Source organism: Microcebus murinus, chromosome 12, assembly GCF_040939455.1.
Source record: "Microcebus murinus isolate Inina chromosome 12, M.murinus_Inina_mat1.0, whole genome shotgun sequence".
Lineage (NCBI taxonomy): Eukaryota > Metazoa > Chordata > Mammalia > Primates > Cheirogaleidae > Microcebus > Microcebus murinus.
This window is the reverse complement of record NC_134115.1, coordinates 86,424,916-86,452,645: the sequence shown is the minus strand read 5'-3', so window position 1 is coordinate 86,452,645 and position 27,730 is coordinate 86,424,916. Positions and strand designations below refer to the sequence as shown.

The 27,730-nt window shown below is 41.1% G+C and overlaps 1 protein-coding gene across 2 annotated transcripts in view; it reads right to left on the bottom strand.

Annotated features, from left to right (window-relative positions):
- Positions 1-27,730, bottom strand: part of STXBP1 (syntaxin binding protein 1) — a 72,505-nt gene that overhangs the window by 19,925 nt on the left and 24,850 nt on the right. For both annotated transcript variants that reach the window (XM_012771993.2, XM_012771994.2), the window contains exons 2-12: positions 19,821-19,870; positions 17,132-17,213; positions 11,754-11,830; positions 10,923-11,001; positions 8,976-9,079; positions 6,953-7,101; positions 4,970-5,054; positions 4,095-4,225; positions 2,705-2,812; positions 1,598-1,658; positions 218-283 (exon numbers count right to left, since the gene is read on the bottom strand). In XM_012771993.2, the coding sequence (XP_012627447.1) occupies positions 218-283; positions 1,598-1,658; positions 2,705-2,812; positions 4,095-4,225; positions 4,970-5,054; positions 6,953-7,101; positions 8,976-9,079; positions 10,923-11,001; positions 11,754-11,830; positions 17,132-17,213; positions 19,821-19,870 (992 nt within the window). The remainder of the gene's footprint in view (positions 1-217; positions 284-1,597; positions 1,659-2,704; positions 2,813-4,094; positions 4,226-4,969; positions 5,055-6,952; positions 7,102-8,975; positions 9,080-10,922; positions 11,002-11,753; positions 11,831-17,131; positions 17,214-19,820; positions 19,871-27,730) is intronic.

Below are 27,730 nucleotides of genomic sequence, written 5' to 3'. Positions count from 1 at the left end.
GGGAAGAGGAAGGATAGATAAAGAAAAAGAAAGATGAAGAGGAGAAAAGAAAGTGATAAGAAACAAGCTGCCTATCCCAGCCTTTCACTTCTCTGCTAATAAAAATTAAAGACTATTAAAATTCTGTGGATTTCAATGAAGAGTAGTAGGGCTTTGTAAAGTCTTTCTGCAGCTGTTTACACTCACAATTCAAACAAATGATTTGGGATCATCATACCTTGCTGAGCTCTTTCTGGTACTGGGGCATCTTCTTCAACATCTGGGACAGGTCCCGCATGGTGGTCTGTAAGGGAAACAAAAACACATGGTGTCACTCCAGAAGCCCTGAGCTAATAAGGTTTTGTAAGGCTTATGGGTGCAGGACAGGACAGCCACACACCAGACTTCCCACATGCGTTCCTGTAACTCTCAAAATGAATCTGCGAAACACAAAATCACGTATGTTTAGATTTCCAGGCCTGTGGCTCAAAAAATTTTTGAGCCAAACACCATGATTGCCTTACATGTTGGGAACTAAACTCTGAAGTCTCTAGCAAGTATGTTTTATTCTATTCTTACTAGACTAGAAAGTTGTTGAGAGCCTAATTCTTGCTAAGGAAAAAAAAGATTTTTCTTATGTACACTGTTTTCCTGCATCCTCACATCAAGCAGTCTTGGCAAGAAGTCTACATTTCCTGCCAGCAGAAAGGCTATTATTGTGTAGATAGGTAGAACACAGGGAGGATAGAGAAGGCTGGAATGGGTGAAATGGGTCTATTTACTTTCTGTGTAATACATCTAATCCCATTCATTTACCCAACAAGAATGTATTGAATTACTACTACATGCCAGGCACTATTAGGTGCTGGAGATATAAGGGCAAAAAGTATAAAAAAAAATTCTGCTTCATAGAGCTTAATATCTAGCAGAGTAGCCAGACAAACAAGGCATTGATAGAGAGATTAGGGCTCTTTGAGGGGATTCACCAGATGGTGTGGGTACACAGGGCAAAGGCACCTAGTGAGTGAAGAGCTAGGGAATGTTTCTGGAGGACGCAATGCCTAAGCCAAAGAACCTGGGAAGGCCTGAGGCTGGGGCAAGGAGGGAGACAGAGGTGAGACCAGGAAGGTGTCCGGGGGGCCTGAGGACCTGGGCCTTGGAAGTAGTGGCAGGGTGTGGGTGTGTGACTGGAACTAGAGGTTACTAAATGGTTTTAAGCATGGAAGTAATGAAATCAGAGCTGCATTTTAGCAAGTCCACCTGCCTTGATTAAGATGGGTATGCCACCTCTGGTAACAGTCAGGAAAAGGAGAGGCCTCGATAAGGTAGGTTATGAATTCTAACTCCACCACAAGCTAAAAAAAGGTCTTACAGTTCTTTTGGCTTAAAATGAATCATGATCCACAACAGTAAACATTAATCCTCAGAGTAACAAAAAGCAGCTCTCTAAAACATCAAAAGATGGGGGCTCCAGATCTGAATCTTAAATGTAAAAATAAGACAAAATGATGTTAAATGGAAAGAGAAATATAACCTCACCAACTCACTAGTCCTATACCTAGGTGATTTCTTCCTGCTCTCAGTGAGAAAAAGCATCTGGGCATTGGCAAGGGTTTACCTTATCTCCAGTATTCATTCTCTTGCTAGAAGAAAAATCTTTCAGAGACCGAGTGACTTCCCTGGAAAATAAAAGGAGGCAGCAAAGTTCCACAGCAGCACCAAGGGTCTTGTTATGGATGCTATGTAAGCCATGCAGTGTTCTTTCTTTAGAACATGGAATATGTGATGACTTTTCCTATCAGTAAGTATGCATTTAAAGTGATTTTCTAAGAGAAAAGAGATATATTGTTTTTGTAATATTCTAAACCAGTGGTCTCAGAGTGGGGTGTACCAACAGATGATTCCAGAGAAAAGAGGAAGAAAATATTGCAACACCTATTTATGCTTATTTTATCTTGTTCTTTTCAAATTTGTTTGAATGTACATAATTTACATTTGAAAAATACACAAATATATATGTACGTTGTAAATACATATATTAGTACAATAAAACATATGTTTAATTCCTAAGAACATTTAATTATAGGAAATGTGGGTTATTTTTTAAAGTTGAGTGATCAAGAGAGTTTGGAGACCACTTCTCTCAACAGCAGAACTAACTAGGGCTATGCCACTTTCTTGTTCTTTCTTATGAATTTCCTGAGGATATCACCAACTCAATCTAGCATAATGTGTCTTTCTGAAAAAGCAGAATTGTTATCTGCTTTTAAAATTCTTAAAACAATGTTTAAATATTAGAAACATTTTTAGGGCATGGTATTATTCAGTATATAGACAATAGCTCTAGCTCAGAAACTGTAGGTAAGACACAGGAGAGACTGCATATCAGCTATAGAAAAGAAAGTCCACTTGTATGCAGTGGTGTCTGGATCTTTCAATGGAATAAACTGGCTTTCAATGTTTATGCTTATTAAGCATTTTTCTGAGAGAGCTACACATGCTTTCTAATCATTCTAAAAGGAACCTTAACACAGAATGGATTTCCTAATTTCATGAAGCTGGAGTAACTCAAGCTCAGAGAACACAAGGGATTTATCACTATTGGTTAGCACACTGTGACTCTGTCAAGGGAACAAAATCACCCTGTGATGAGCTTCGCCAAGACACCTAGAGTGCACCCATCATCAACAGCAACTGAGGAGAAGGGTGAGGAACAGGCTCTTACTGGGACACCTCCGCGATGTGCTTGTGGCGCAGCGCTATCCACAGGTCGTCGTCCTCGTCCAGCAGGACTTCCTTCACCCGTGCCTCTCCGATGCCACTTGTCTCGTACCTAGAGAGGATACCGGACTCAGGTGAAGCACACTGTCCCTACAACATTCATAGGACCCCCTTATAACAACAGCAGGTCACAGCCCTCAGCTCCACCTGATGTGTCGGTCAGGTGTGCTGTGTCAGCACTGACATGGGCTGCAATTCCTTGGGCTGTCTTAAAATCCTCAGGGTCGGCTGATAAAAGCTCCACTTGAGCCACCTGGTACAGAGCAAGCATTCAGGTTGTGTGTGGGTCTACAGTTACAGGGGAAAGGCAAGAATCCTATTTGTCTCTCTGGCAAGAGACTGGGATGCCATCCTCAGATGTGTGGTACCTAAAGAGCTTCTGGCAGCTACTTGCAATAGGTCCTCAGTGTACTGTTACATGTGAAGTCATGAACACCTGGAGGAAGCAAGAATTACAGGCGCCAACAAGGAGAACAGCTGAGATTCACTCATATTTTTAGAATCTTCATTTTGAAACCATGATGTTTATGATCAATATTATAAAATAAATAACATGAGAACAATGTCTGTTCTCATACAACGTTTGGGTCCACAAAAGGAAAAATTTTAGAAACTGAGTTTCTGATGATTGTTACCAAGAAAAATATTTTTTATAATGAGGAAAATAGCTTTTCTTCAAAGAAACTCTTGTTGGTATATTTTATCATCATATTTCTTTTCTCTTTTAGGAGACAAGGTCCTGCTCTGTCACCCAGGCTGGAGTGCAGTGGTGTGATCATAGCTCACTGCAGCCTTAAACTCCTGGGCTCAAGTGATCTTCCTGCCTCAGCCTCCCAAGTAGCTGGGACTACAGGCACACAACACCATGCCCAGCTAATTTTTTTAAGATTTTGTAGAGACAGGGTCTCACTATGTTGCCCAGGCTGGTCTCGAACTCCTGGCCTCAAGGGATCCTCCTGCCTCCGCCTCCCAAATGCTCAGATTACAGGTGTGATACACCTCACCCAGCCTATCATCATATTTCATGGTAATTAAGTTTCAACTCTAAGATACACACACACAAAAAAATCGACATACTAACATAACCAAGTAGGCTATGAACTGAGATGACTGTGAGCTGGGAGCTAAAGATCTAAAGTTCTTATCCTCCCTAAAAGGGGCATGAGTTCCCATCTAGAAATGCCATGTGGATTTGGGGGAACTCAGAAAAACTTAGAGACTTATTCTGAAGACTGTATCAATGTACCCACTTTTCCTAGCTTTCTTAAGCTAGAGGTGTTTTTGGTTCATTTGCAAAGCTGCAGTCCCTCTGGGGTCAATGACATTATACTCACTTGTATACATCATTTTCAATAGGCAGCAGATCGTAACTCATAGCCTGAAAAGTCAACTCATGAAGCACGGGGGAGCTGGGGTCAAAGCCTCGGTCCAGGATCAGGAGCTGGGAGCGCGCCTTGTCTGGGCCCTGGGGGGAAACAGGCAAATGCCTCACCAGCCACCCCAATTTCAACTTCCCCACCTACTGGAAGCAAACTCTGAGGTGCAAGCCTACTAAAACAGTACTGCATAGCCTATATACTGCTTGATGAGAACACCAATAAATACCATGTGAGACTCTAGTGTTTCTATTTCATAACAAGAGCACTTTGAAGCAGATCTGAAACTGCACTAGGAGCTGAAGTGAGTTTAAGCAGAAGAGCATTGCCAGGTTCAACTACAAATGGGATGACCAACCACTCAGTGTGCCTAGGGCTGAAAGTGTTTCCAGGACCCTGGACTTTCAGTTTGAAAACCAAGGTAGTGATGGAATAGCTCTGTATATCTTTATTGTGGTGGTTACACTCATCTATACATGTGATAAAATTGCACAGAACTGTACACACACAGAGTACATTGAAAAACCAGTAAAATCTGAATGAGGTCTGGAGATGCTACCAATGTCAACTTTCTGGTTTTGCTATTGTACTTCTGGGGGTTTCTCAAGACCTGGGATGTTCAGAGCTAAAAACGGGGAAATGGAAACAGGTTGGTCACCCCAGCTACACTGAGCAACCCTGCCCCAGGGGCTTTGGGCATTTCACTTGAGCCAGTCTATAGGAACAGCAGCATCCATGTTTACCCTGTGAGCAACAGAACTGAGCTGTCCTCTGGACTGTCACATAAATGGTGTCCCTTGGTAAGAGAACCATGTGGTCCAAGCCAGACTTACCTCCCCCATTGTTGGGTCATCAGCTTTATAGGCATCGAGCTTGTCCTGAATTAGCTGAGCCAGCAAGGCATTGTCCTTGTATTCCCTGACAAAGGAGGAGTGACACAGTATGAACCACCAATGCACCTAAACAATGGCACTGACTGCCCCTGACAGTGCAAGGAAGGTTAAGGGAGACATGAGCATCATCTGTGTTAGTTACAACGAGAATATTTTTATATACCACATGTAATTAAAAAGGAAAAGCTAAATAAAATACATAGCTCAGTGCCTTGAACATAAATGATTTATTGTAAAATTTTTTTTAATCATTTAAATGGAAACAGAAGTAGTCTTTCCAAGCAGCTTCCGATAAACTACCACCCTTCAGCAGAGGCCCTGACCGTTCACCCGTCTCCCAGAACCAGAGCTCTGAGCCTGACCCATATGACTCTCACTCCCCTCAATTCAAATTCCCTTGGGTCTTGTTTTGTTAGCAAGAGACATCCATTTGGCACAATCAGAACAGTGAGAGCCTTTGAGCCTTTCCCCATAGCCAAGTCTGATGGTGCTCCCTGGGCCCCACCTGACTTGACACAATGGGTGGGTGCTGCCTACCACCTGGCCAGCCTTGGCACCCAGCCTGGGCTCCCACTCTTGGCCAGGTGGTAACCTAGGCCCCATTTCTTAAGTGCCACCAGGCTTTTGTCAGTGAGTACCAACAATACAGGGAGGTCAGGCTCTGGGGCAGCCACAGGGAGGTGTTTTTCTACAGCCATGAGTTCCCACAGGCAATGAGGCAATGGGCTGGGTACAGCACATGATCCCTGGCACCACCGCGCTACTGGTCACCTCAGCTTGATACCTTGGCAGCTGTAACCCTTCCTGCTCTACCCCCAAACTATCTGTAGTTCCCAAGTTCGGCCGAGTCCACCTTCGCACTCTTGTGGGTCCCATCCTCACCTGTCCAGCCCATTACCATCACTCCATGTCCAGGCCCTGTGCTCCCCCTGCAGTGCTAACCACTGAAGGACATAATCCCAAACCTGGCATTTGAGGCCTTCTGAATCTCATCTCATTCCACTGCTCTACACATATACTGTGCTGGAATACTAGTGCTCGCAAAATTGCCCTTTGTTTTCCCAACTCCAAGCTTTGCACATACCAATGGCAAAGCCAAATGTCCACACAAAATGCCATCCCCTCCTTCCTCCACTGGTCTATTGTCATCTATATATATATTTTTAAGAGATAGGGTCTCACTCAGCTCAGGCTGGTTTCAAACTCCTGACCTCAAGCAATCCTCCTGCTTTGGCCTCCCAGAGGGTTAGGATTACAGGTGTCAACCACCATGCCCGGCCTATTGTCACCTCTAATCTGAAGCTATTACTCATCCTCAGCTGAAGGGCCTTCTCCCTACTTTGGGTACCCCAAGGCACTTGGCCTGGCCTGTCTCACAGAGTCAAGGTCGCAGGTACGCAACTTTCACACACATATGTAGGGATGCCTGTCTTACTAGCCCTCCCAGATCAGGGGCTGTGTCTTCAGCTTCAAGTCCCCCAGCACTCAGAACATAGCAAGCAAGTGAGGAGTGAATCGCTTTATAAAGTCTGAGGAATATATCTTTTAGGGAATTATTCTCTTTGTAGTTTATCTTACTCTGAAATATCTTTTGCAAAGATGATGTTTGTTTTTAAAGGTTAGGAGGAGATCAAAAACTGTATGAAAACTGATTGCAGTTATATAGGGGTTCACATTTTAGTTATTTAATACTGAATGTATATATTTATGCTCTTTTTTGTATATATTATTATATTTCACTATAAAATCTAAAAGATTAACAAAACCATTGAAAAAATAATTTTAAGTGAGGGACTCTCAAATCTTGACCCTCTTGAAATAACTGCCAGAGGAACCTTAAGGTCAAAAGAAGGGTCTGGACCAGCTCCACCACTCGGGGGACACATGGGATGCCACCTGAGGCAGACTGGTGCACTGCCTTACCCCCGATACCGCACTGCAGGGTACTCCTTCAGGGTGGCACACAGAGTTGCAATCTGCTCTGCTAGACGCTCCAGTATGGGGTTCTTCATCTGAGCCTTGTGGGGACTGTAGAAGCTTTGGAAAGAGTCAGCAGAGTCCAGGGAATACACCTGAGAAGAAAATACATATAATGAACTGCTGGAGCATTCTCCAACCCTGGTAGTGAGTCTACAGGACATGTTCCTGTTTATTCTACAAATATGTGCTGGGTGCCTGCCACATGCCAGGCAATGTGCTAAACATTTGGGAACTATTAGTGACCAAAACATCCCTGTTCTCAAGGAGTTTGTCATAGAGTAGGAGAAGGCAGACAGTAAACATAATGAAAAGCAAATTGTGTGGTACTGAGAAATGGGTAAGTATATGAGAAAGTAACAGAGCAGGGGAAGAATGCCCAGGAGGGCTAGACAGGTCTAGCCCAGGAGGCTAGACCAGACACTAGGACTGGTTGAGAAAGGCTTGAGGGAGGTAAGGCATTTATCACCAGCAGGGGACTTCCATGGAGAGGGAATGGGCAGTGTCAGAGACCTCAGGCAAGCCTGTGCCTAGGGTGTGTGGTGAACAGTGATGAGGCCGGGAGCACAGCAGGAGAGGAGATTAGTGTAAGATTATACAGCTGGGACTACAGGCATGCGCCACCATGCCCGGCTAATTTTTTCTATATATATTAGTTGGCCAATTAATTTCTTTCTATTTATAGTAGAGATGGGATCTTGCTCTTGCTCAGGCTGGTTTCGAACTCCTGACCTAGAGCAATCCGCCTGTCTTGGCCTCCCAGAGTGCCAGGATTATAGGCGTGAGCCACTGCACCTGGCCTGCTTAGTTTTTAATAAATAAGGAACAAGCTACATACTGTGCTGTGACTATGAGCAAATAAAGAAGCTTTTTATAGATTTAATAATATCCTGTCCTCAGTAGTATGTTCTAAGTATTTTTCCTTTCTTCTTCTTTTTTTTGGAAAGTTCTGGAAGTTTAAAATTCCCTCTTAAACTATTGAGTCTACCAGCTATCAGTATTCTCTCAAATTCTTATTTATGTAAACTACCTTGATATCTAAAAACCTGATTTTTTTTAAAAAGGAGTCTAATACTTCTTTAAAATTTGTGAAATATAATATGGTTGGATATGTTAAAGCTGGATTTTGTTCAATCCAGGTGAGGATGGAACACACAGAGGAAAAAAAAATTCTGCCCTCAAGAAGAAAACAGGCTTTAGGCCCAGTAAGAAGGGAAAGAGACTGTCTTTAATGTTCACAGTATTTTTTCCATCCCTCCTTTTCTAAGAATAGGTTACTCTCTGGTGTCTAGAGGCTGATCTATAAAGATCCAACATTCCACAATAATCTTTTAGCTCCATAAAATTCATAAAAGTCCTGTTATTTTTGTTTCTTTGTTAGGAAAAGATGTTTAACAGATTTTAAAATACTAAGATAAATTTTGTATATTTTCTCACAGCCAGCTTCACCTTTACTGGTTTAACAACTTTGTTTTTTTCCAAAGGGAGAGCTTTGCTGCCAAGGCATTTGGCACTGAAAGTGTTAACAGCTAATGACGAAGGCACCATCTGCTCTCTCAGCACATGACAAGCTGAGGTTATCTCCGCATAAAAACAGCCTCCTTTGCAGCAGATGGGATGTTTCTGGTCCCTTCCCTCTCTCCTTCTGTGCTCTTTTTGGATTGGCTACTTTTGATTACTCAAGGAATCAGCTAATAGGAGTGAACACTGAGAGCAAGGATGAAATATACACAAAGGAAGGCACAATGGCTGATTGAAAGTCAGAAATAACTGGAGAGTAAGATGAAGGCAGACCCTACAGAATTCTATTTCCATTAAATAAACATCCACTTATAACACCACATTTGGCAATTGAAAATATGATACCTTCCCTCCCCCACTCTCTTTATTACACCCTGACCCACCCTCTCAGGGTTCCTGATAGAATAATTACGATGTAGGCTTTCTATGTACCCCCACTCAACCTCACCTGGGATTCATACGGGAGAAATGCAATGTTGATTTCTGTCAGAGTTTTGATGACTTTTGCTGCTCGGGATTTTACCAGCTCATTAAACAGGGCATCTGGACAAGCTGCAAGAATGACAAAACGTAGTTGGCTTTCCTGTCCATTTGCTGGTTCATTTAACAGCTGCACATGTCCAGTGGATTCTTTATTAGAGTTTTTTTTTTTTTTTTTCAGACAGAGCCTTGCTCTGTTGCCCCAGCTAGAGTGCAGTGGCATCATTATAGCTCACTGCCACCTCCAACTCCTGGGCTTAACTGATCCTCCTGCCTCAGCCTCCTGAGTAATTAGGACTACAGGCACACACCACTATGCTCAGCTACGTTTTTTCCATTTTTAGTAGAGATGGGGTCTCGCTCTTGCTCAGGCTGGTCTCATACTCCTGACCTCGAGTGATTCTCCCACCACCTTGGCCTCCCAGAGTGCTAGGATTACAGGTATGAGCTGCCATGCCCAGCCTTTATTAGGATTTTTAGAAAGCAACTAGAAAGTTCATCCCATCCTAAAATACCTAATACTTCTACAGTATAGGAGGAATATAAAACCACCTGCATGGCCTTCAACATATAACAGAAACAAATGGCAATAAAGATTGAGATACTGAGAGCTAATCAAAACTATTTTCTGGCCGGGCGTGGTGGCTCACGCCTGTAATCCTAGCTCTCTGGGAGGCTGAGGCAGGCGGATTGCTCAAGGTCAGGAGTTCAAAACCAGCCTGAGCAAGAGCGAGACCCCGTCTCTAGTATAAATAGAAAGAAATTAATTGGCCAACTGATATGTATATAAAAAAAATTAGCCGGGCATGGTGGCGCATGCCTGTAGTCCCAGCTACTCGGGAGGCTGAGGCAGAAGGATCGCTCGAGCCCAGGAGTTTGAGGTTGCTGTGAGCTAGCCTGACGCCACGGCACTCACTCTAGCCTGGACAACAAAGCGAGACTCTGTCTCAAAAAAAAAAAAACAAAACAAAAAAAACTATTTTCTGATACCAAAGAAAGGAAGGACAAAAACCAGAAGAGATTAAGAAGAAATAAGGAAAAGACCTTTAATATAAACAAACACCACACATCTAACACGTTAATGATAAATGAAATAAAACAGAAAAATAAAATCACTGGGCAATGTAACACAGGCATTTCTCCCAGAACCTCTAAGAAGCTCAGCTACAGAGGAGACCCACATGGTGGGGGAACCATGATTTCTAGTGATGCTCCTGGGCCAACAAATGGCTTCAGGTTCCCAGAAAAATGTTATTGGATCAGAATTATTAATGCCACCTACCTGTTCTCTTGGTCACACATATTTAAATACTGTAAAATTATTCTTTGCTAGACCCTTTCCATTTTCTCAGTGGTGAGTATTGTAGGGGGTTATCCCTAGAGAGAAGAACACTGGTGCATTCTTATTATTCTACACTGTATCTATCCAGGTTAACTCATCTCTCTGCTTCTCCACTAGGATCAATGCACAAAACTCCCATGAAATAAGAAAACTAATTCCAGGGCAATGATTCAGGTTCTGTATAATACAAATACCACTGAATTGGAATATCTTTGTAATTGAGAAATCGATGGAAATACCCTACAGTTTACAGTGATATCTGTATGTCTATACATCAAAACATCAAGGCAAGCATCAGGAAGTTTCTTCTCAGCATCAGCCCTTTAGTCCTTAGTACAGGTGCCTGGTGTGCTATTTTTCAGCAGGAAGGACTGCATGATCTAGTAGGTTTGTATTTGTGTGCATTTATTTTTGCCTCTTATGCAATTTATCTTCTGAAGCCAAAACAGAAGACCAGGACAAGCGTGGTAATAACCAATTTCTTCCTTATTGACCCGCCTTGGTTTTGGCTCAGCCCAGCTGTGCAGAACTGTTAACCTGGCCCAGGACGGGGCAGCTCACAGCTGTACTTACAGTCAGTGAAGAAGACATGTGCAGCCCGATATTTAGCAGTTGGTGGGTCCTTAAAGTCACTGATGAGAGAGTGGACAGACTGTGAACAGAGAAAAAAAGAGGGACCTGAACCCAAATCTAGAAGCAAATGGGACCCATATCTGAACTGAGTTAAATCCAAGCTGCCTTCCAGATACTTGCACAAAATAGCAGGAGATTTTTTGATGTATAATTCTAATACTCATATTCAGACATAACCAAATTCTGAGGACTTAAAATTAGGATTATTTTACTTCTGAAAGTGAAGTTCTGGCAACTTAGTTGCATCTGCCAGTTTTCAAAAGTGAAAAGAAAGTGTGAAAATTGGAAGAAATTTATATAAATTAAGAGACCTAAGACAATTATTAATATCACCCAAGGAGGTGACCTTATGTGGATGGTAATTTGAACCAACCCCCCAAAATTATAAGACAGGTAAATCTGAACACTAACTGAATGGTGATGAAATAAACCTGAAAGCATAAGATACCAACGTCTGGAGGTGGATTACTAATTAAACAGAGTAGATTTCCTACCTGAAGAGGTAATGCAAGGGGGAAAACTAGAATGACCCAGGGCCACGGAACACAGGCTCTGGCTTTCTGCACAGCAGTTGTATTTCAGAAGGCTTAATACTCTTCACTTCTCACTGCACAAACACCCCTCCCCCACCCTGTTTGTAGATTGCACGCTTAAACAGAGCAGTGTGTTAAATGCGTGCTTAACCTAGAAATGTCAGACACTTTGTGCCACACAGATCCCAAGTGAGCACATGTAACCTTAGCCAAAGTTCTTCTCTGGTGGAAGATTTACCTTCTCAGATGGAGTGATGAGATACACAGCCTCCAGGCTGGGGAGTGGTTCTCTGCGCTTGTTGATATCTTCCACAACTGGACAACAAAACACCCCACAGTGAATAAGAAAACATGACTGATGATCATAAAACTAGAAGCAATATAGACAAGGTACCTTCAGACTGGCACAGATAAATATCTACAGTGGGGGAAAAGAATCATTTACCCCTTCCCTAAGGTTACCACATTCCTCGGGAGTGAAATCCAGTGTCTCACTACACTTAAGATGTTAGGAAAGCCTTCAATCTTATCATGCTAAATATTTCCCACTTCCCATTTCAGTTTAAGTAAATTCCTTGATGTCTTCTAAGAGAAAATGGAAAATGCTACCTAATTCTGTCAAGAATGTGTTCCTTTGCCTCTTCCTTCAGCTTTTTCTCATCTGTCCTAAATAATCCCAATTCCTTTAGAATTTCCATGTTGGGTTTATTTACCAACAATTGGATAGTTTTATCACTTTAAGCATATCAAATGAAGACATTCCAAGAATATCCTCTATACAATACTGCTTCTCTCAATAGCTCAAAGATTAAATATTATATTTTGTTAAAGCAGATCATGGGCTTTTGGTTCCCTTGTTTTGTATATGGATGTCAGTAACTTCACCTGCAAAAGAACTGCTTTGGGGAGAATTATCATCTTACTATTCACCTGTCATGCTTAGAATGCATTATCCATGATGCACTGACCTCTGGCATAGAGGGGGCAGTATAATCATACAGGTGCCATTCTTCCTATGCAGATGATTTAAGTAAATAAAAGCATCCCATTAGAAATATTCCTTATAACATTCAGAAAGACTTTTACCCTGAATAATGTTCAAATTAATATCATAATCTCCCAACCAACTTTACTTGTGGTTATAGATTTTTTTAATTTCATAGGCCACTAATGCTTCCCCCCAAAATGTTTTGGGGCTTCAACAAAGGATTGCTAACTTTTTAATTTTGCTTTTTTAGGGTATATTTTAAGAAACAAAGACATTTCTCAAAAACCACCTTTGAGGGTAGGAAAGAGTCTATGTGTGGTGGGGGAATGTGAATCCTCATCTCCTGTAGGAAATCAATAGATAACATCTAATATTGATGAATCAAGAGATAATAGTATAAGCATTTATCTAAAAATATTAAAAAGATAACCAGAAGAAAGCAAGAAGGCTGTCTCTAGGGTGCCTGATCCCAAGGGATGGGGAGACAGGAGTAAGACAGGGCATTGCTGCTTCTTTGGTGGAAGCTTATTAGTTCCATTTGGCTTTTTTCTTTTTTTGCTATGATAGAGAAAAACATAGTTTAAAAATTCAATGAAGAAAGTAACTTTGTAAACTCAAAATATGGGCAAGCCTAGTCTTAAAACTGACTTGGATCACTGAATGACGTAAAAGTCACAGCAAAAATTGTGTACTCCATTATCAGGACTACGCTTCTGGTGATAAATAAACTGAATTTGTTTTTAAAAATGAAGGAATCACATCTAAGCTGTGACTGTACCAAATAAAAAATTGACAAATAGATCAATGGAAGAGAATAGAGAGCCCAGAAATCAGCCCACATGTAAGAGTCAGCTGATCTTTGACAAGGGGCAAAACCAATACAATGGAGAAAAGATCAGCTTTTCAACAAATGATGCTCAAACTGCTGGACATCCACATGCAACAAAATGAATCTAGGCATATACCTTACACCCTTCACAAATATTCTTATCTTTTTAATTTTATTTTTGAAGATCTCCTCACTGACCTGTGACACAAATATTAATTCAAAATGGATCATAGACCTAAATATAAAATGTAAAACTATAAAACTCCTAGAGTATGAAATAAAGCTAGATAACCTTAGGTTTGGCAATAACTTTTTAGATATGACTATTAGCCAAAATATACAAAAAAACTCTTAAAACTCAATAAGAGAGCAATGACCCCATTAAAAAATGGGCCAGGCCGGGCGCGGTGGCTCACGCCTGTAATCCTAGCACTCTGGGAGGCCGAGGCGGGCGGATTGCTTGAGGTCAGGAGTTCGAAACCAGCCTGAGCAAGAGCAAGACCCCATTTCTACTATATAAATAGAAAGAAATTAATTGGCCAACTAATATATATAGAAAAAATTAGCCGGGCATGGTGGCGCATGCCTGTAGTCCGAGCTACTCGGGAGGCTGAGGCAGGAGGATTGCCTAAGCCCAGGAGTTTGAAGTTGCTGTGAACTAGGCTGATGCCACGGCACTCACTCTAGCCTGGGCAACAAAGCGAGACTCTGTCTCAAAAAAAAAAAAAAAAAATGGGCCAAAGACCTTACAGACATGTCAAAGATGGCAAATAAGCATATGAAGATGCTCCACATCATGTGTCATCATATGCAAATTAAAACAACAATAAGATACCACTATACACTGTTAGAATAGCTAAAATCCAGAACAATGACACCACCAAGTATTGGTGAGGATATAGAGCAAAATGAAGTCTCATTCATTGCTGGTGGGAACACAAAATGGTACAGCCACTTTGGAGGACAGTTTGCCAGTTTCTTACAAAACTAAACATATGCTTACTATATGATCCAGCAATTTTGCTCCTTGGTATTTATTCAAAGGAGTTGAAAACTTATGTCCACACAAAAACCTGCACATGGATGCTTACAACAGGTTTATTCATAAATGCTCAAACTTGGAAGCAACCAAGATGTCCTTCAATAGGTGAATGGATAAACAAACTGTGGTATATCCAGACAATGGAATACTATTCAGAACCAAAAAAATTAGCTATGGGCCGGGCATAGTGGCTCACGCATGTAATCCTAGCACTCTGGGAGGCTGAGGCGGGCAGATTGCTCGAGGTCAGGAGTTCGAAACCAGCCTGAGCAAGAGAGAGACCCCGTCTCTACTATAAATAGAAAGAAATTAATTGGCCAACTAATATATATAGAAAAAATTAGCCGGGCATGGTGGCGCGTGCCTGTAGTCCCAGCTATTCGGGAGGCTGAGGCAGCAGGATTGCTTGAGCCCAGAAGTTTGAGGTTGTTGTGAGCTAGGCTGACGCCACGGCACTCACTCTAGCCTGGACAACAAAGCAGGACTCTGTCTCAAAAAAAATAAAAAAATAAAAAAAATACAAAATAAATTAGCTATTGAGCCATGAAAAGACATGAAGGAAACTTAAATGCATATTACTAAGAGAAAGAAATCAATCTGAAAAGGCTACATACTATATGATTCCAACTGACATTGGAAAAGGCAAAACTATAGAGACAATGAAAAGATCAGTGGTTGTCAGGAATTAGGGGGAAAGAAAGAATTAACAGGCAGAGCACAGAGGACTTTTAGGGCAGTGAGACTACTCTGTATGCTACTGTAATGGTGGATACATATCATTACACATTTGTCCAAATCCATAAAATATACACCAAGAGTGAACCCTAATGTATGGTCTTTGGGTGATAATGATGTGTCAACATAGGTTCATCAGTTGTAACAAAGGTACAATTCTGGTGAGGAATACTGATAAAATGGGGGAGGCTATGCATGTGTGAGGACAGAAGGTATATGGGAAATCTCTGTACCTTTCTCTCAATTTTGCTATGAACCTAAAACTGCTTTAAAAAATAAAGTCTACTTTTTAAAAATGAAGAAATCACATTCAAGCTGTGACTGTACAAAAATAAAATTTTACATATATATTTTTTCACACAGAATTTAATCAACAGGAAAATCCACAATATATGATCATCATATTTTCACAATTTAAGGACATCTTAACATCAAATATTAGGAAAGACATAATCTTACAATAAATGGTAGACCTTAAAATTAAATAATTACATTAATTTTGCTTAACAAAAAACTCAACCCTCCTAATTTTTTCTCCTTTAACTATGGTATGATAATAATTCTGGCAAAGACTAGCAATAGTGTGTGAGCCACACATCATATAAAGTTGTCCCCAGGGAAAAAAACTGAGAGGTGCATCATAACAGGTATATTCCACCCAACGTTAACTTCCTTGTTTGAAGTGATACATCAAAAGAGATTGTTTTTCAATGAGTGCTGTCTCAATAATGAAAATACATAATCCTTCTTGAAAGAAACCTCCAAGACTAGAGCTACACACAAATGTGAGTAAAAGCCCTGGAATAGGAGCCAAGAGGTCTGAGTCCTAAGACTCACGTGTGACAGTGGCTAGGGACTTTGAGCAGGTGATGTAACCTTTTTAAAAAACCATTTATTGCGAAATAACATACATTCCAAAGAGTGAAGATAAAAATATATAAATAACTATAACACAAATGTATATAAAAGCACCACCCCAGTTAAGAAACAGAACCCAGTCAGTACCATAGAAATGCCCTCACCCCAGCCCATACTCCCCTTCTTCATCCCAATTCCCTCTCTTCCCTCCAAAGAGAATCATCATCCTGACTTAAATGGTGAGCTCTTCTTTTTACAGTTTTACCATCTACATCTGCATTCCAAAACAGTGTAGCTTAACTCTGCCTGGTTTTGAACTTTATAGAAATTAAAGCACACTATAGGTAAGTACTCTTTTGTACCTTGCTTCTTTTGCTCAGATTCATTCATGCTACTGTGAGTAGTCAGAGTCTGTCTACTTTCATTGCTGCATAGTATTCTGCTGTGTTACTACATCACAATTTACTTAACCATTCTACTCTTGATGGATGTTTAGGTTGTTGCATATCCAAGGTTCCTATGAACAACATTCTGTGAATATTCTTGCACATGTATCCTGGGCACACGAACCTGAGGTTGTCTAGAACACACAGCTAACTACAGACTTGCTGGCTCATAGGCCACACATACCCTCAACTTTACTAGACACTCCTAAGTGTTTTTCAAAGTTGCTGCACCAAGTGATATTCTGTTATGTTTCCATTTCTCTACCTCTTCATCACTACTTTGCATTATCAGAGTTTAAATAGTCTAATCTGCTAAGTCTATAGCAATATCTAACTCTGGTTCAAATTGCACTTCCCTGACCACTAGTGACTGTGGGCAAGTTTCATATATTTATTGACCACTTGGACTTCTTCCTTTGTTAAGTGTCTATTCAGAACTTTTTTTCTATTGGGTGGGGTAACTTTTTTTCTTGATTTAACCTTTCTTCCAGCATTTCTCTAGCAGATATTTAATGAACATCCAACACTGCATTAGGTGCTAGGGATTCAGTGATAAATAAGATAGCCTCAAGTCTTCCTCATGAGCTAACAGTCTTACCATACTGGCTGCTGGAAGAATCTAAAGTCAAAGGTAATAATAACCAATAGGAAAGAGCAAAGCCCACCACAGAGAGAAGGCACGAGTACTACTCAGGCGCAGAGAGAACACTGTGCTCACTTGTTATGCCCTCGGTCATGATGTCTGTCATCTTGCAGCAGGAGGAGAGCATCCTCATGCTTAACTGATCCACCACCAACACCTGGAAGGAAAGACAACAGCTTATGGCTGATGGCATCTGCTGGGATTCTCTCCTTAGCTTACTGAGCCTTCAAAAGGAGCTGCAGAAATGCAGAATATTGAAGAAACAATACTTCCTATGAACCAGAAGCTCACTGAGATACGTGCTTGCTTTTACCTCCCACCCCTAAACCTAACCTTGTAGGAGTTAGAGTTTCCTCTAACTGATTTGACTTAATTTTATAAACTTTAAAAAATTTGCTTTTATTTTCCTTGATAAAGAAAATACTCATTAGGCCGGGCGTAGTGGCTCACCCCTATAATCCTAGCACTTTGGGAGGTCAAGGCAGGAGGATTGCTTATGCTCAGGAGCTCGAGACCAGCCCCAGCAAGAGGGAGACCCTGCCTCTACTAAAAATAGGAAGAAATTATCTAGACAACTAAAAATATATAGAGAAAAAATTAGCCAGGCATGATGGCGCATGCCTGTAGTCCCAGCTACTCGGGAAGCTGAGGCAGGAAGATTGTGTGAGCCCAGAAGTTTGAGGTTACTGTGAGCTAGGCTGACACCACAGCACTCTAGTCTGGGCAACAGAGTGAGATTCTGTCTAAAAAAAAAAAAGAAAGAAAATACTCATGAAAATGCACAAAAAGAAAGGAAAAAAATCATCTACAGCACCAACACTCAGAGACAGTCATATTAGTGAGTATTTTTTGAGGGCATAAACTTGTTTTTAAAGGGAGAGTATAAGCATCCACACATACAGTATGGCACATGAAGACATCAGGATTCATACCTTCCCCAGCACACACATCGTATGGGATCATAGTATACCTCAGTCCAAATTGGAAGAACAAGAACATTCCAGTACTGGGCTGAAAACTTCACACCAGCAATTCTTCAGCTGATGTTTCCTATCACCTTTCAGCCCACAGTGGAGAAAGGAAGCCAGCAGTTAAAATAAGGCCATTTCTCTACTCCTTCTTTAATGATACAAACCAAGAAGGAGACAACAGGAGGTAGATAGCCTGGAGCAGAAAGCTTTCTGCTGCAGTACAAGGGCCAATTGGTTTTCATTATACAAGGCAGCTTACTTGAGATTAGTTTAAAATTCACATGTCTACAAATCCATTCTGATGGGAAAGGCAAGAGAGCAGCACATGCCTAAAGAGCTCCCACCTTCTGAGTGGTGAGGACAGATATGCTGGCTAAAACATAAGGCCATGAGACTGCAAAATCCTCCTATACCAATCAGCTCTGTTGTCCCCAGACCCAATGAACTTGAAATTGCATGAGCTCTCAACTGCAGGAAAACTTGAGGGCAAGAATGGTTGGTATAACCAGCGGTCTCTACCCTTTTTGGCATCAGGGACCGGTTTCATGGAAGACAATTTTTCCACTAACTGGGCGTGAGGAGGCAGAAGGCAGAGCTCAGGCAGTGATGCAAGGAAGACAGAGCTCAGGCAGGGGAGCTGTTATATAGATGAAGCTTTACAATTTTTCCACAGACAAGGGGTTGGGGGCTGGGGAGGTACGCCATGGACTAGTACTGGTCCACAGCTTGGGTTGAAGACCACAGGTATAAATGCTTCAATGATATATGGGTAAATTCAGTAAAACTGCACGCTCTCCTGGCCAATATTATAGCCAGCACCAGCCAGCCTGCAGGGAGCCCTTAAAATGCTGACTCTTCAGGCATGGAGTGGCACTCGACACTCTTGCACCACCCACTCCAGGAACCTAGGCCATGATCAATCTGATTGGTTTACTTTTTGTTTGTTTGTTTTGTTTTGTTGAGACAGTCTTGCTCTGTTGCGTAGGCTAGAGTGCTGTAGTGTCAGCCTAGCTCACAGCAACCTCAAACTCCTGGGCTTAAGTGATCCTCCTGCCTCAGCCTCCTAAGTATCTGGGACTACAGGCATGCACCACCATGCCCAGCTAATTTTTTCTATGTATTTTTTAGTTGTGCAGCTAATTTCTTTCTATTTTTAGTAGAGACAGGTTTTCACTCTTGCTCAGGCTGGTCTCGAACTCTTGACCTTGAGCAATCCTCCCGTCTTTGGTGTCCCAGAGTGCTAGGATTACTACAGGCGTGAGCCACCATGCCCAGCCTGATTGGTTTAAATACAAGTTTCATGTACATTACAGTTTCCAGCACTGCTCTCAACATTCTGTGAATAAACAAGCTTACTAGTTTTTGTCTGATATAGTTACAGATACATGGACAGACTAGCTGAGGGCTTTTCAAACGGTTGCATGGGCTCCATGGAGATGCTTTATGGCCAAGAAGGGTCTCTTCTTCCTCTCCTATGGCAAGTAGAATAATTACACCTTCTTCTGCTTTACCAAATGGGCTCCGGGTAAGACTTTATTTGAATAAAAGAGTTCTACTGCTAACTGACCTACCAAGTTATCTTTAAAATAAGCTTTATGACCAAGAGACTTCTTAACCAAGATCATATAAAATGTGTGGCAGAGCAGATCACCTTTCTCCAGTCCAGAAGTGTTTTCTACTCTCCAGACACAGCAAAAAGCTTCATTCCTATTTAACACCTTTCTTCCAACTCCATCCCTTCTTTTTCAACATTAACACACCTTTAAGGCCATTAATTGCCCTCTTCTACTTACCTTCCACTCCCCCTTCTTCTTGACCTTCTTTATCACATCATGCATGATCTCTAAAAAAGGAGAAAGAAAGAAAGAAAGAAAGAAAGAAAGAAAGAAAGAGAGAGAGAGAGAGAGAGAGAGAGAGAGAGAGAGAGAGAGAGAGAAAGAAAGAAAGAAAGAAAGAAAGAAAGAAAGAAAGAAAGAAAGAAAGAAAGAAAGAGAAAGAAAGAAAGAAAGAAAGTTAGTTTAATGTAATTTCAAGGACTTGCACAGCTGCCTGTTAGACTAGGACGTCTCCCTTTTTGGGCTTTGTTCTCTGAGTCATGTAGTTCAACCAATCTGTTTATTGAGCCATAATCAACCATCATAAAGATAGTCTCTTCCTTGTCTCCTTAATTCAGTAGTTCTTAACCTTTTTGGTCTCAGGACTTCTTTTTTTTTTTTTTTTGAGACAAGGTCTCACTCTGTGCCCGGGCTAGAGTACCGTGGCGTTAGCCTAGCTCATAGCAACCCCAAACTCCTGGGCTCAAGCGATCCTCTGCCTCAGCCTTCTGAGTAGCTGGGACTACAGGCATGCGCCACCATGCCCGGCTAATTTTTTCTATATATATTAGTTGGTCAATAAATTTCTTTCTATTTATAGTAGAGACAGGGTCTCGCTCTTGCTCAGGTTGGTTTCGAACTCCTGACCTTGAGCATCCGCCCGCCTGGGCCTACCAGAGTGCTAGGACTACAGGCGTGAGCCACCGCGCCTGGCCAGGACTTCTTTATATTCTTAAAAATTAAGGAACCCGAAGAATGTTTATATGGGTAAATATCTACTGATATTCATCATATTAGAAATTAAACTCAGAAATTTTTAAAATATATACTAATTCATTTAAAATTATGAGAAACAAATCCATTATATGTTAATGAATAGTATTTTAATGAAAAATAACTATTTTTCATAATAAAAAATTTTTAGGGAGAATATTGGCATTATTTTTTTTTTTTTGAGACAGAGTCTTGCTTTGTTGCCCAGGCTAGAGTGAGTGCCGTGGCGTTAGCCTAGCTCACAGCAACCTCAAACTCTTGGGCTCAAGCAATCCTCCTACCTCAGCCTCCCGAGTAGCTGGGACTACAGGCATGCGCCACCATGCCCGGCCAATTTTTTCTATATATATTAGTTGGCTAATTAATTTCTTTCTATTTATAGTAGAGACGGGGGTCTCGCTCTTGCTCAGGCTGGTTTCGAACTTCTGACCTTGAGCAATCCGCCCACCTCGGCCTCCCAGAGAATATTGGCATTGTTTGACATTTTTACAACTCTCCTTAATGTCTGGCTTCACAGAAGGCAGCTGGATTCTCCTATCTGATTCTGCGCTGAATTATACTGCATCTGGAAAATCCTCCGTGCCCTCATGAGAGAATGAGAGTGAAGAGGCAAGTGACATCTTAGTCGTAGTATGAAGATAGTTTTGACCTCATGAATCCACAAAAGGGTTTTGGATTTGAGAACCACTGTCTGAAGTTAAGTAAGTAAAAGGCTGTGACAACCTCAGGCCACATGAGTCCCCCTCAAGCTCCAAAAACAGACGTGAGGAGCACTTGTGATATCTTCCCAACTCTGAGCACATATGTAGAACACTCTCATCCAAAACCCACCATTCTAGTAAGCCCCATTTTCTACAATACCACAAACACACACACATACACACACACACATTCCTAACTAGCCATGGAAACTTCACAGAAAATACCGCTCTTGTGCTCAGGCAATACACATGCCTGGACTAACTCAAAGGCCACAGATGTAGTCAGCAAGTATGTTTCAAACACTTAGGTCATACTCTAGGGCACAATGGTTCCTAACTCTGCTTTAACTGTCATCAGTAATCTGATATGTCATAAAATTGTCTAAAGTTTTTAAGAACTTTTTTCCTGGTTATTGGAAAAACCACACCCACTGCAGTAAACTCGGAAAACACATAATAGTATAAAGAAGAAAATTCCATGTATAACTTGTATACTTAAAAACAATCAGAGGCTGGGCACAGTGGCTCACGCCTGTAATCCTAGCACTCTGGGAGGCCGAGGCGGAAGGATTGCTCGAGGTCAGGATTTCAAAACCAACCTGAGCAAGAGCGAGACTCCGTCTCTACTATACATAGAAATAAATTAATTGGCCAACTAATATATATACAGAAAAAATTAGCCGGGCATGGTGGCACATGCCTGTAATCCCAGCTACTTGGGAGGCTGAGGCAAGAGGATTGCCTGAGCACAGGAGTTTGAGGTTGCTGTGAGCTAGGCTGACGCCACGGCACTCTAGCCTGGGCAACAAAGCGAGACTCTATCTCAAAAAAATAAAAACAATCAGAAAGAAAAATCATCTGTAATCCTGCCAACTTGAAATCCATAATTAACATCTTCATTTATTTCCTACTGTCTTTTCCTATGTACTTCTTCTACATAGTTAAGGTCATGCTGTTTATATAATTTTATATTAAGCTCTTTTTTTCATTTAACATATTTATTTCCCTATTAAAATAAAAATGCTTCCTAGGATTTTAAATGCCTGCATAATAGTCCATGGTTTGGTCAACAATATTCCCAATAGCCATTTAGAATACTTCTCATGTTTCAGTGCAGTGAAAAATTGGAAACAAATATGCCCCAAAATAGAGCAATGGCTAAGGAAATTAGGTTACATTTGTACAATGAAATACTACATACTCATTAAAAATAATGATATGGGAACATATGTATTAATTCATTCTTTCTTTCATTCAATAAACTCTTGTTGAGTAACTGCTGTCTCCCAGCCATTGTACTAAGCACCAGGCATGAACTATGTAAGGTCCGCTCAGCCCCTGTGAAGCTTACACTTGAGTCAAGGAAGCAGCCACTAAACGAAAAGAGCAGTCACAGCTTCTCCTAAGTGTTCTAAAATAAATAAATAAGGTGTTACAATAGAAACACAGGTATGGACAGCTCTCTTAAATAGGGAATTAGGCAAGGCCACTCTGAGGAAGTTGGATCTGAAGAGGAAGAAGCCAGCTAAGAAATGGGGAAAGGAGAAGGAACAAGCATAAAGGCTTGAAGTGGAAAAGGAAATGAGCTTGACATTTTCTGGGAACTGGAGATGGTGTAAGATGAGGGTGGAGGCCAGATCACACAGGGCCTTGTAGTCCTTGATAAGGATATGACTTTATGTGAAGGACACTGGAAAGCCAGGGAAGGTAGAGACATAACTGATGTGCTGTGGATAGAGGACATGGAGGGGCAACAACAGAAGCAAGGAGCAGAGTCAGGAGGGCTCTGCAACAGTCCAGGCATGACTGGTGGCTGTAAAGATGGCAAGGGGCCGATGGATTTGATACACAAGGTGGAGGTAAAACAACGGGGCTACCTGATGAATTGGACATGGGGGAAAAGAGAAGAGAAGAGAAAAAAGAAAAGAAACATAGATAACTCCTGGATTTTTAGTTTAAGCAAATAAACTGATGTAGAGCCATTTAGAGAAATTTAGAGGGTTCTATTTTGGTTATTTTAAGATTGAAATGGCCAAGAGACATCCCAGGGGAGATGTTGAGTAGGTAGTTGGAGGTTAATTATCAATTGGAGCTGGAAGAATGACCTTGGTTGGAGTTAAAAATTGGAGAGTTATCATCAAATGGAGGTAGGAGATAAAGTTGGAGAAAATAACTCTGATATGATCTGCAAGGTGAGGATGAAACATGAACATAGTCTTTGTTGACCTTGATAAGTGTTTCAGTGAGACAATAAGGGATGAAGCCAGACTGAAATGAAAGACGAGGAAGAGAAGACAGACTATCTCAATAACTCCTTTAAGATGTTCTGCTAAAAAAGGTAGCAGAGAAAAGGCATGAAAATTAATAGGGTAGACAGAGATGTGAAAGCAATGTAGAGTTTGTTTTTAAAGATGTGAAAGAGATCAAAGCATTTCTATGATATTGGCAATAAACCAAAAGAGAAGGTGAGACTGATGATGCTGGAGAGAGGACGGATCCCAGAAAGACTGAGGTCCCTGAGGGGAAGGGGTTGGATCTGAGACACAAGAGCAGAGCCTGACCTAGGACAGGAGGCAGGGCACCACATGGCATCCTTTGGGAAGGAGGAAGGGGACATGCAGATGGGCTTGGAGACATGGCTGAAGAGGTGAGGAGCTTTCTGGTTGGAGGAAATCATCAGCTAAGAGTGGGGTAGAGGTGTTGTGTATGGATGGTTTGAAGAAAGAAGGTATCACATTATCTTCCCAGAGACTGGGAAAGTGTATTTACTAAGAAAATGTTTTAGCATTTACAGATAGTATTAAGGGCTAATTTGAGGTTCATGACCATGAATTTAAAGTGAAACCAGGCAGCTTATGTGTGTTTTTTTCCCCCAACAATGTTCAGCTGTCCAGGTGCAAAAAAAGAAAGGCTGGTTCCAACTAAGGCTAGAGTTTTCTCAAATGAGGGAGGAAATGTTCAAAATATATGGCTAAGGGGAGAAAAAGCACACTACTACTATTTTTTTAAAGCAGATATGCACCGGAAAATTGGAAAAACATATCAATGTTATTTTTGTGCAGTAAAATTATAATTAATCTTTACTTGCCAATTTGTGCCTTCCAATGTTGACCAAGTTTCTGCATAGGAACTATGCTCTAAGAATAATGTGTCAGTGTACATCTTTGTGCCCAGGGCTTTTCTTTGCACGAATTATTCTGTTAGGAGAGCTTTTTGGGTATGTATTAAACAGGTAAAAAATATAAATGTTTTGTATTTTTGATAAACTCTACCAAATTATTTTCCAGAAGCATAACTCTTGACCTCACCAGTACTATATGACTGTCCAAATTAACATACTACTGATGATTTTAATTTTTGCTACAATGATAGCAGAAAACAGTATATTTCACTATCATTATTTGAATATAATATATTACTGAGGGTGAATATATTTTCTTGCCACTAAAAATTAACTTAGAGTCACTGAAAAAATATTTCATTCTAGTCATCTTTTGATGGGAAAACGCAGAGATATAATCAGAAAATCAAACTAAGTACCATAAGTGTTAAAAGACATATATAAATAACTGTTGCAGCTGCAACCCTTCCTACAAAGTTATTTCCTTTCCAAAATTCTCAGGGCATATGTTCATTCTGGGTATTGTTAACAGACAATTCTAACCCTGCCCTACATTTTTCTAATCCAATACCAAAAAAGAAACAAGGATTAGAGCCCGTTTTAGCATTAAGAATCAAGTAGCTTGTGCTACCTCTTCACAAATAATCCCTGGCAATCACATTTCATCTCCTTCATAAGTCCTATTTATATGGAGAGAAACGATAAAGGCTTCTGGAACTAGTTCAGCCAGGAGGTCTTATTTTTGTATCCCAAATGATGTGTATCTACAGCAAAAATATCTGCTTTACACCCCCTGCCCCCAGCCTATGTAGATGTGTTCAAAAGACCAAGCATAACTTTGATTTCTCCATGATACTGAGGGTCCTAGTGGGTCCTGCTTCCCTCATGGCCAAATGGGTAAGAAAGTAGATTCCTTCTCAACCATCTCCTCTAGGTCCTGGGTGACTTCCCAACTCAGCACATCCCTCCTACATCCTGAGAAAAACACCAGGTGGTCTATGATTATCTGGGACATCTTCAGATATACTCAGTATTCCAACTGGAGTATCAAAATGTGAGCTCTAGGGATTGCTACAGGGACTGCCTAAGGCCTGTAGCTCCCTATGAAGCTCCATCCTCATGGCGCAGGGACTCCCAACTGCCCTCCCCAGTGATATATGCCAGATACTCTGAGCCCAGGGCATGCCTAATCACCTGAAATAGCATGATTAATATTAGATGACGTAAAAGCTTGGGAGAAGCATAGCCAGAGTCCTCAAGATCATGTCAATTCAAATATTCTACACTCTGTAGCTCCAGATTCCCATACCGCCCAGAACAGATACACCAGGAGTGTGGCTTCTCCAGGCTGAAAGAAGTGCCTCTGTTTTGCTGAGGAAACTAAGGGAGTCTAACCTCACCCCACACCTCCCCTCCTCTTTTACCAATCCAAAGTGCAGGGAATTTCCAGAGTTATTCTGACACAACAGTAGAAGTTCTTCTAAAAGGCACCCTCTTGAATGAACCCCAATGGTATGAGAGTATAATGATGGCTACTCAGGCAAAAGTCACCCCACCCCTTCACGGTTAACAAAAAAAAAGCCCAAGGAAGCAGTAAAGTCGGACAGACCAGGGTTAAACTCCAGGGTCAGGTATCTGCTAGCTGTGTGACCTTGAACAAGTTTAAAACATTTTAAACTTTAGTTTTCTAAAGCTTAAATTAATTTTAGTATTAAAATTATAATACTCTAAGGGCCCATTGTGAAGATTAATGAGATAAAATACTTAGTCCAATGCCTGGCATGTATGAGGCATTCCACAAAAGGTGCCTATTGTGATGTCACTATAAAAGTATATGAAATAAGAAAATTATGAAAACATCACATTAAAAATCAAGATTTTTAATGTAAAAAATTATCTTAAAAGGAAATATATATTAAAAATACAGTTTTAAAATAATCACAAAAAATATTCAGATAGCAAACTATGAGTATTTCACCAAAAATGTTAAAACTTCTCTGATCTGCAATAAACATATGAACACATTTTTAGAATGATGGCACTATGGCACAAATGTATATAAATCCTAAATGAAAATATAAAATTGAACATAAGGTCCTCTGGCCCCTTGCTGAGAGGACAGAGTGGCCTCTGGCTGTCTCTGAAGGATGAGTCAATGCTGAAACACAAGCAGAGGCCCACATAAAGTAAAAGATACTTAATCTTTTACAACACGAGCACACAACACGAGCACACGGGACTATATTTATAAATTGATATCATTTAAAGTTGTTCCAAAAATTCACTTAGACAAGAAAGCAAAGTGAGTTACAATACTGGTAAGAGGGATGCAGAATATCTACCTGCAGAGATCAAAACTATTAGAAACATTAAAACATTTAGTAAGGTTTCAGATACAAAATAAATAAATAAAAATTGAGAGGATTTTTATACAGCAACAATCAGCAGATTCTAGGAAGAGAGCTCCATGGTCCCAGCCTCTGCCCTGTAGATTCTACTGGCTGCTGGTAATTCCGATCTGAAGCAACACAGCTGAATATGTCTGTTCCTCTTTTCCTGACAGCACTTCAGATATTTCAAGACGGTAACTAAGTTTCTTTGAAAGTCTTGTGCTGGGACCTGGCATAATGAACTGTGAAGGGGGCTTGGGAGAGGGTCCTCTAAGGAGGTGACAAGGAGGAACCAATCCTTGAAGATCTGAGGAAGAGCAAGTACAAAGTTTCCAAGTTGTCAGGATCAAGGATAGAACAGACAGAGAACAAGTCTGGTGAGACTTAATAAGCTCCAGGGAAGGAGAGAATGGTTTACAATGGGATTGGAGAGGTTGCCCCAGAGTCTTACATGGTCTTTAACTCAGTGACTACTTGCTAAGGTCCACTCCTTGAACCCTAAGCCTCATTCATTCACTTCCCTGCACACTCACTCCCACCCCATCTCTGGCACCTGACATAAAATAATGATCTGGCAAGTGCCTGCATAATGAATGAACCCCTCCGAGTGGCACAGCTGAGCACTGCTTGATGGAGTGAGAGGAGCAGCTCTGTTCAAGGTGTGTCTCCTGGCTGAGCGAGGTGATTCAACCCAGGACTGCTCCACCACCACTGACACACCTCAGGATTCAGAACAAGACCACTGCTTGAAAAAAGTATCAGATGCCCTTTTTCACAAGGACTGCTGAGGAAAGACCTCTTTATTCTTGAGGAATATGACTGATTATATAACAATGGCTCTTCCAGCCAGTACAAGTTTGCAAACCAGATGGATTTGGAAAAGTTCTTCCCTTAACTCTCCTC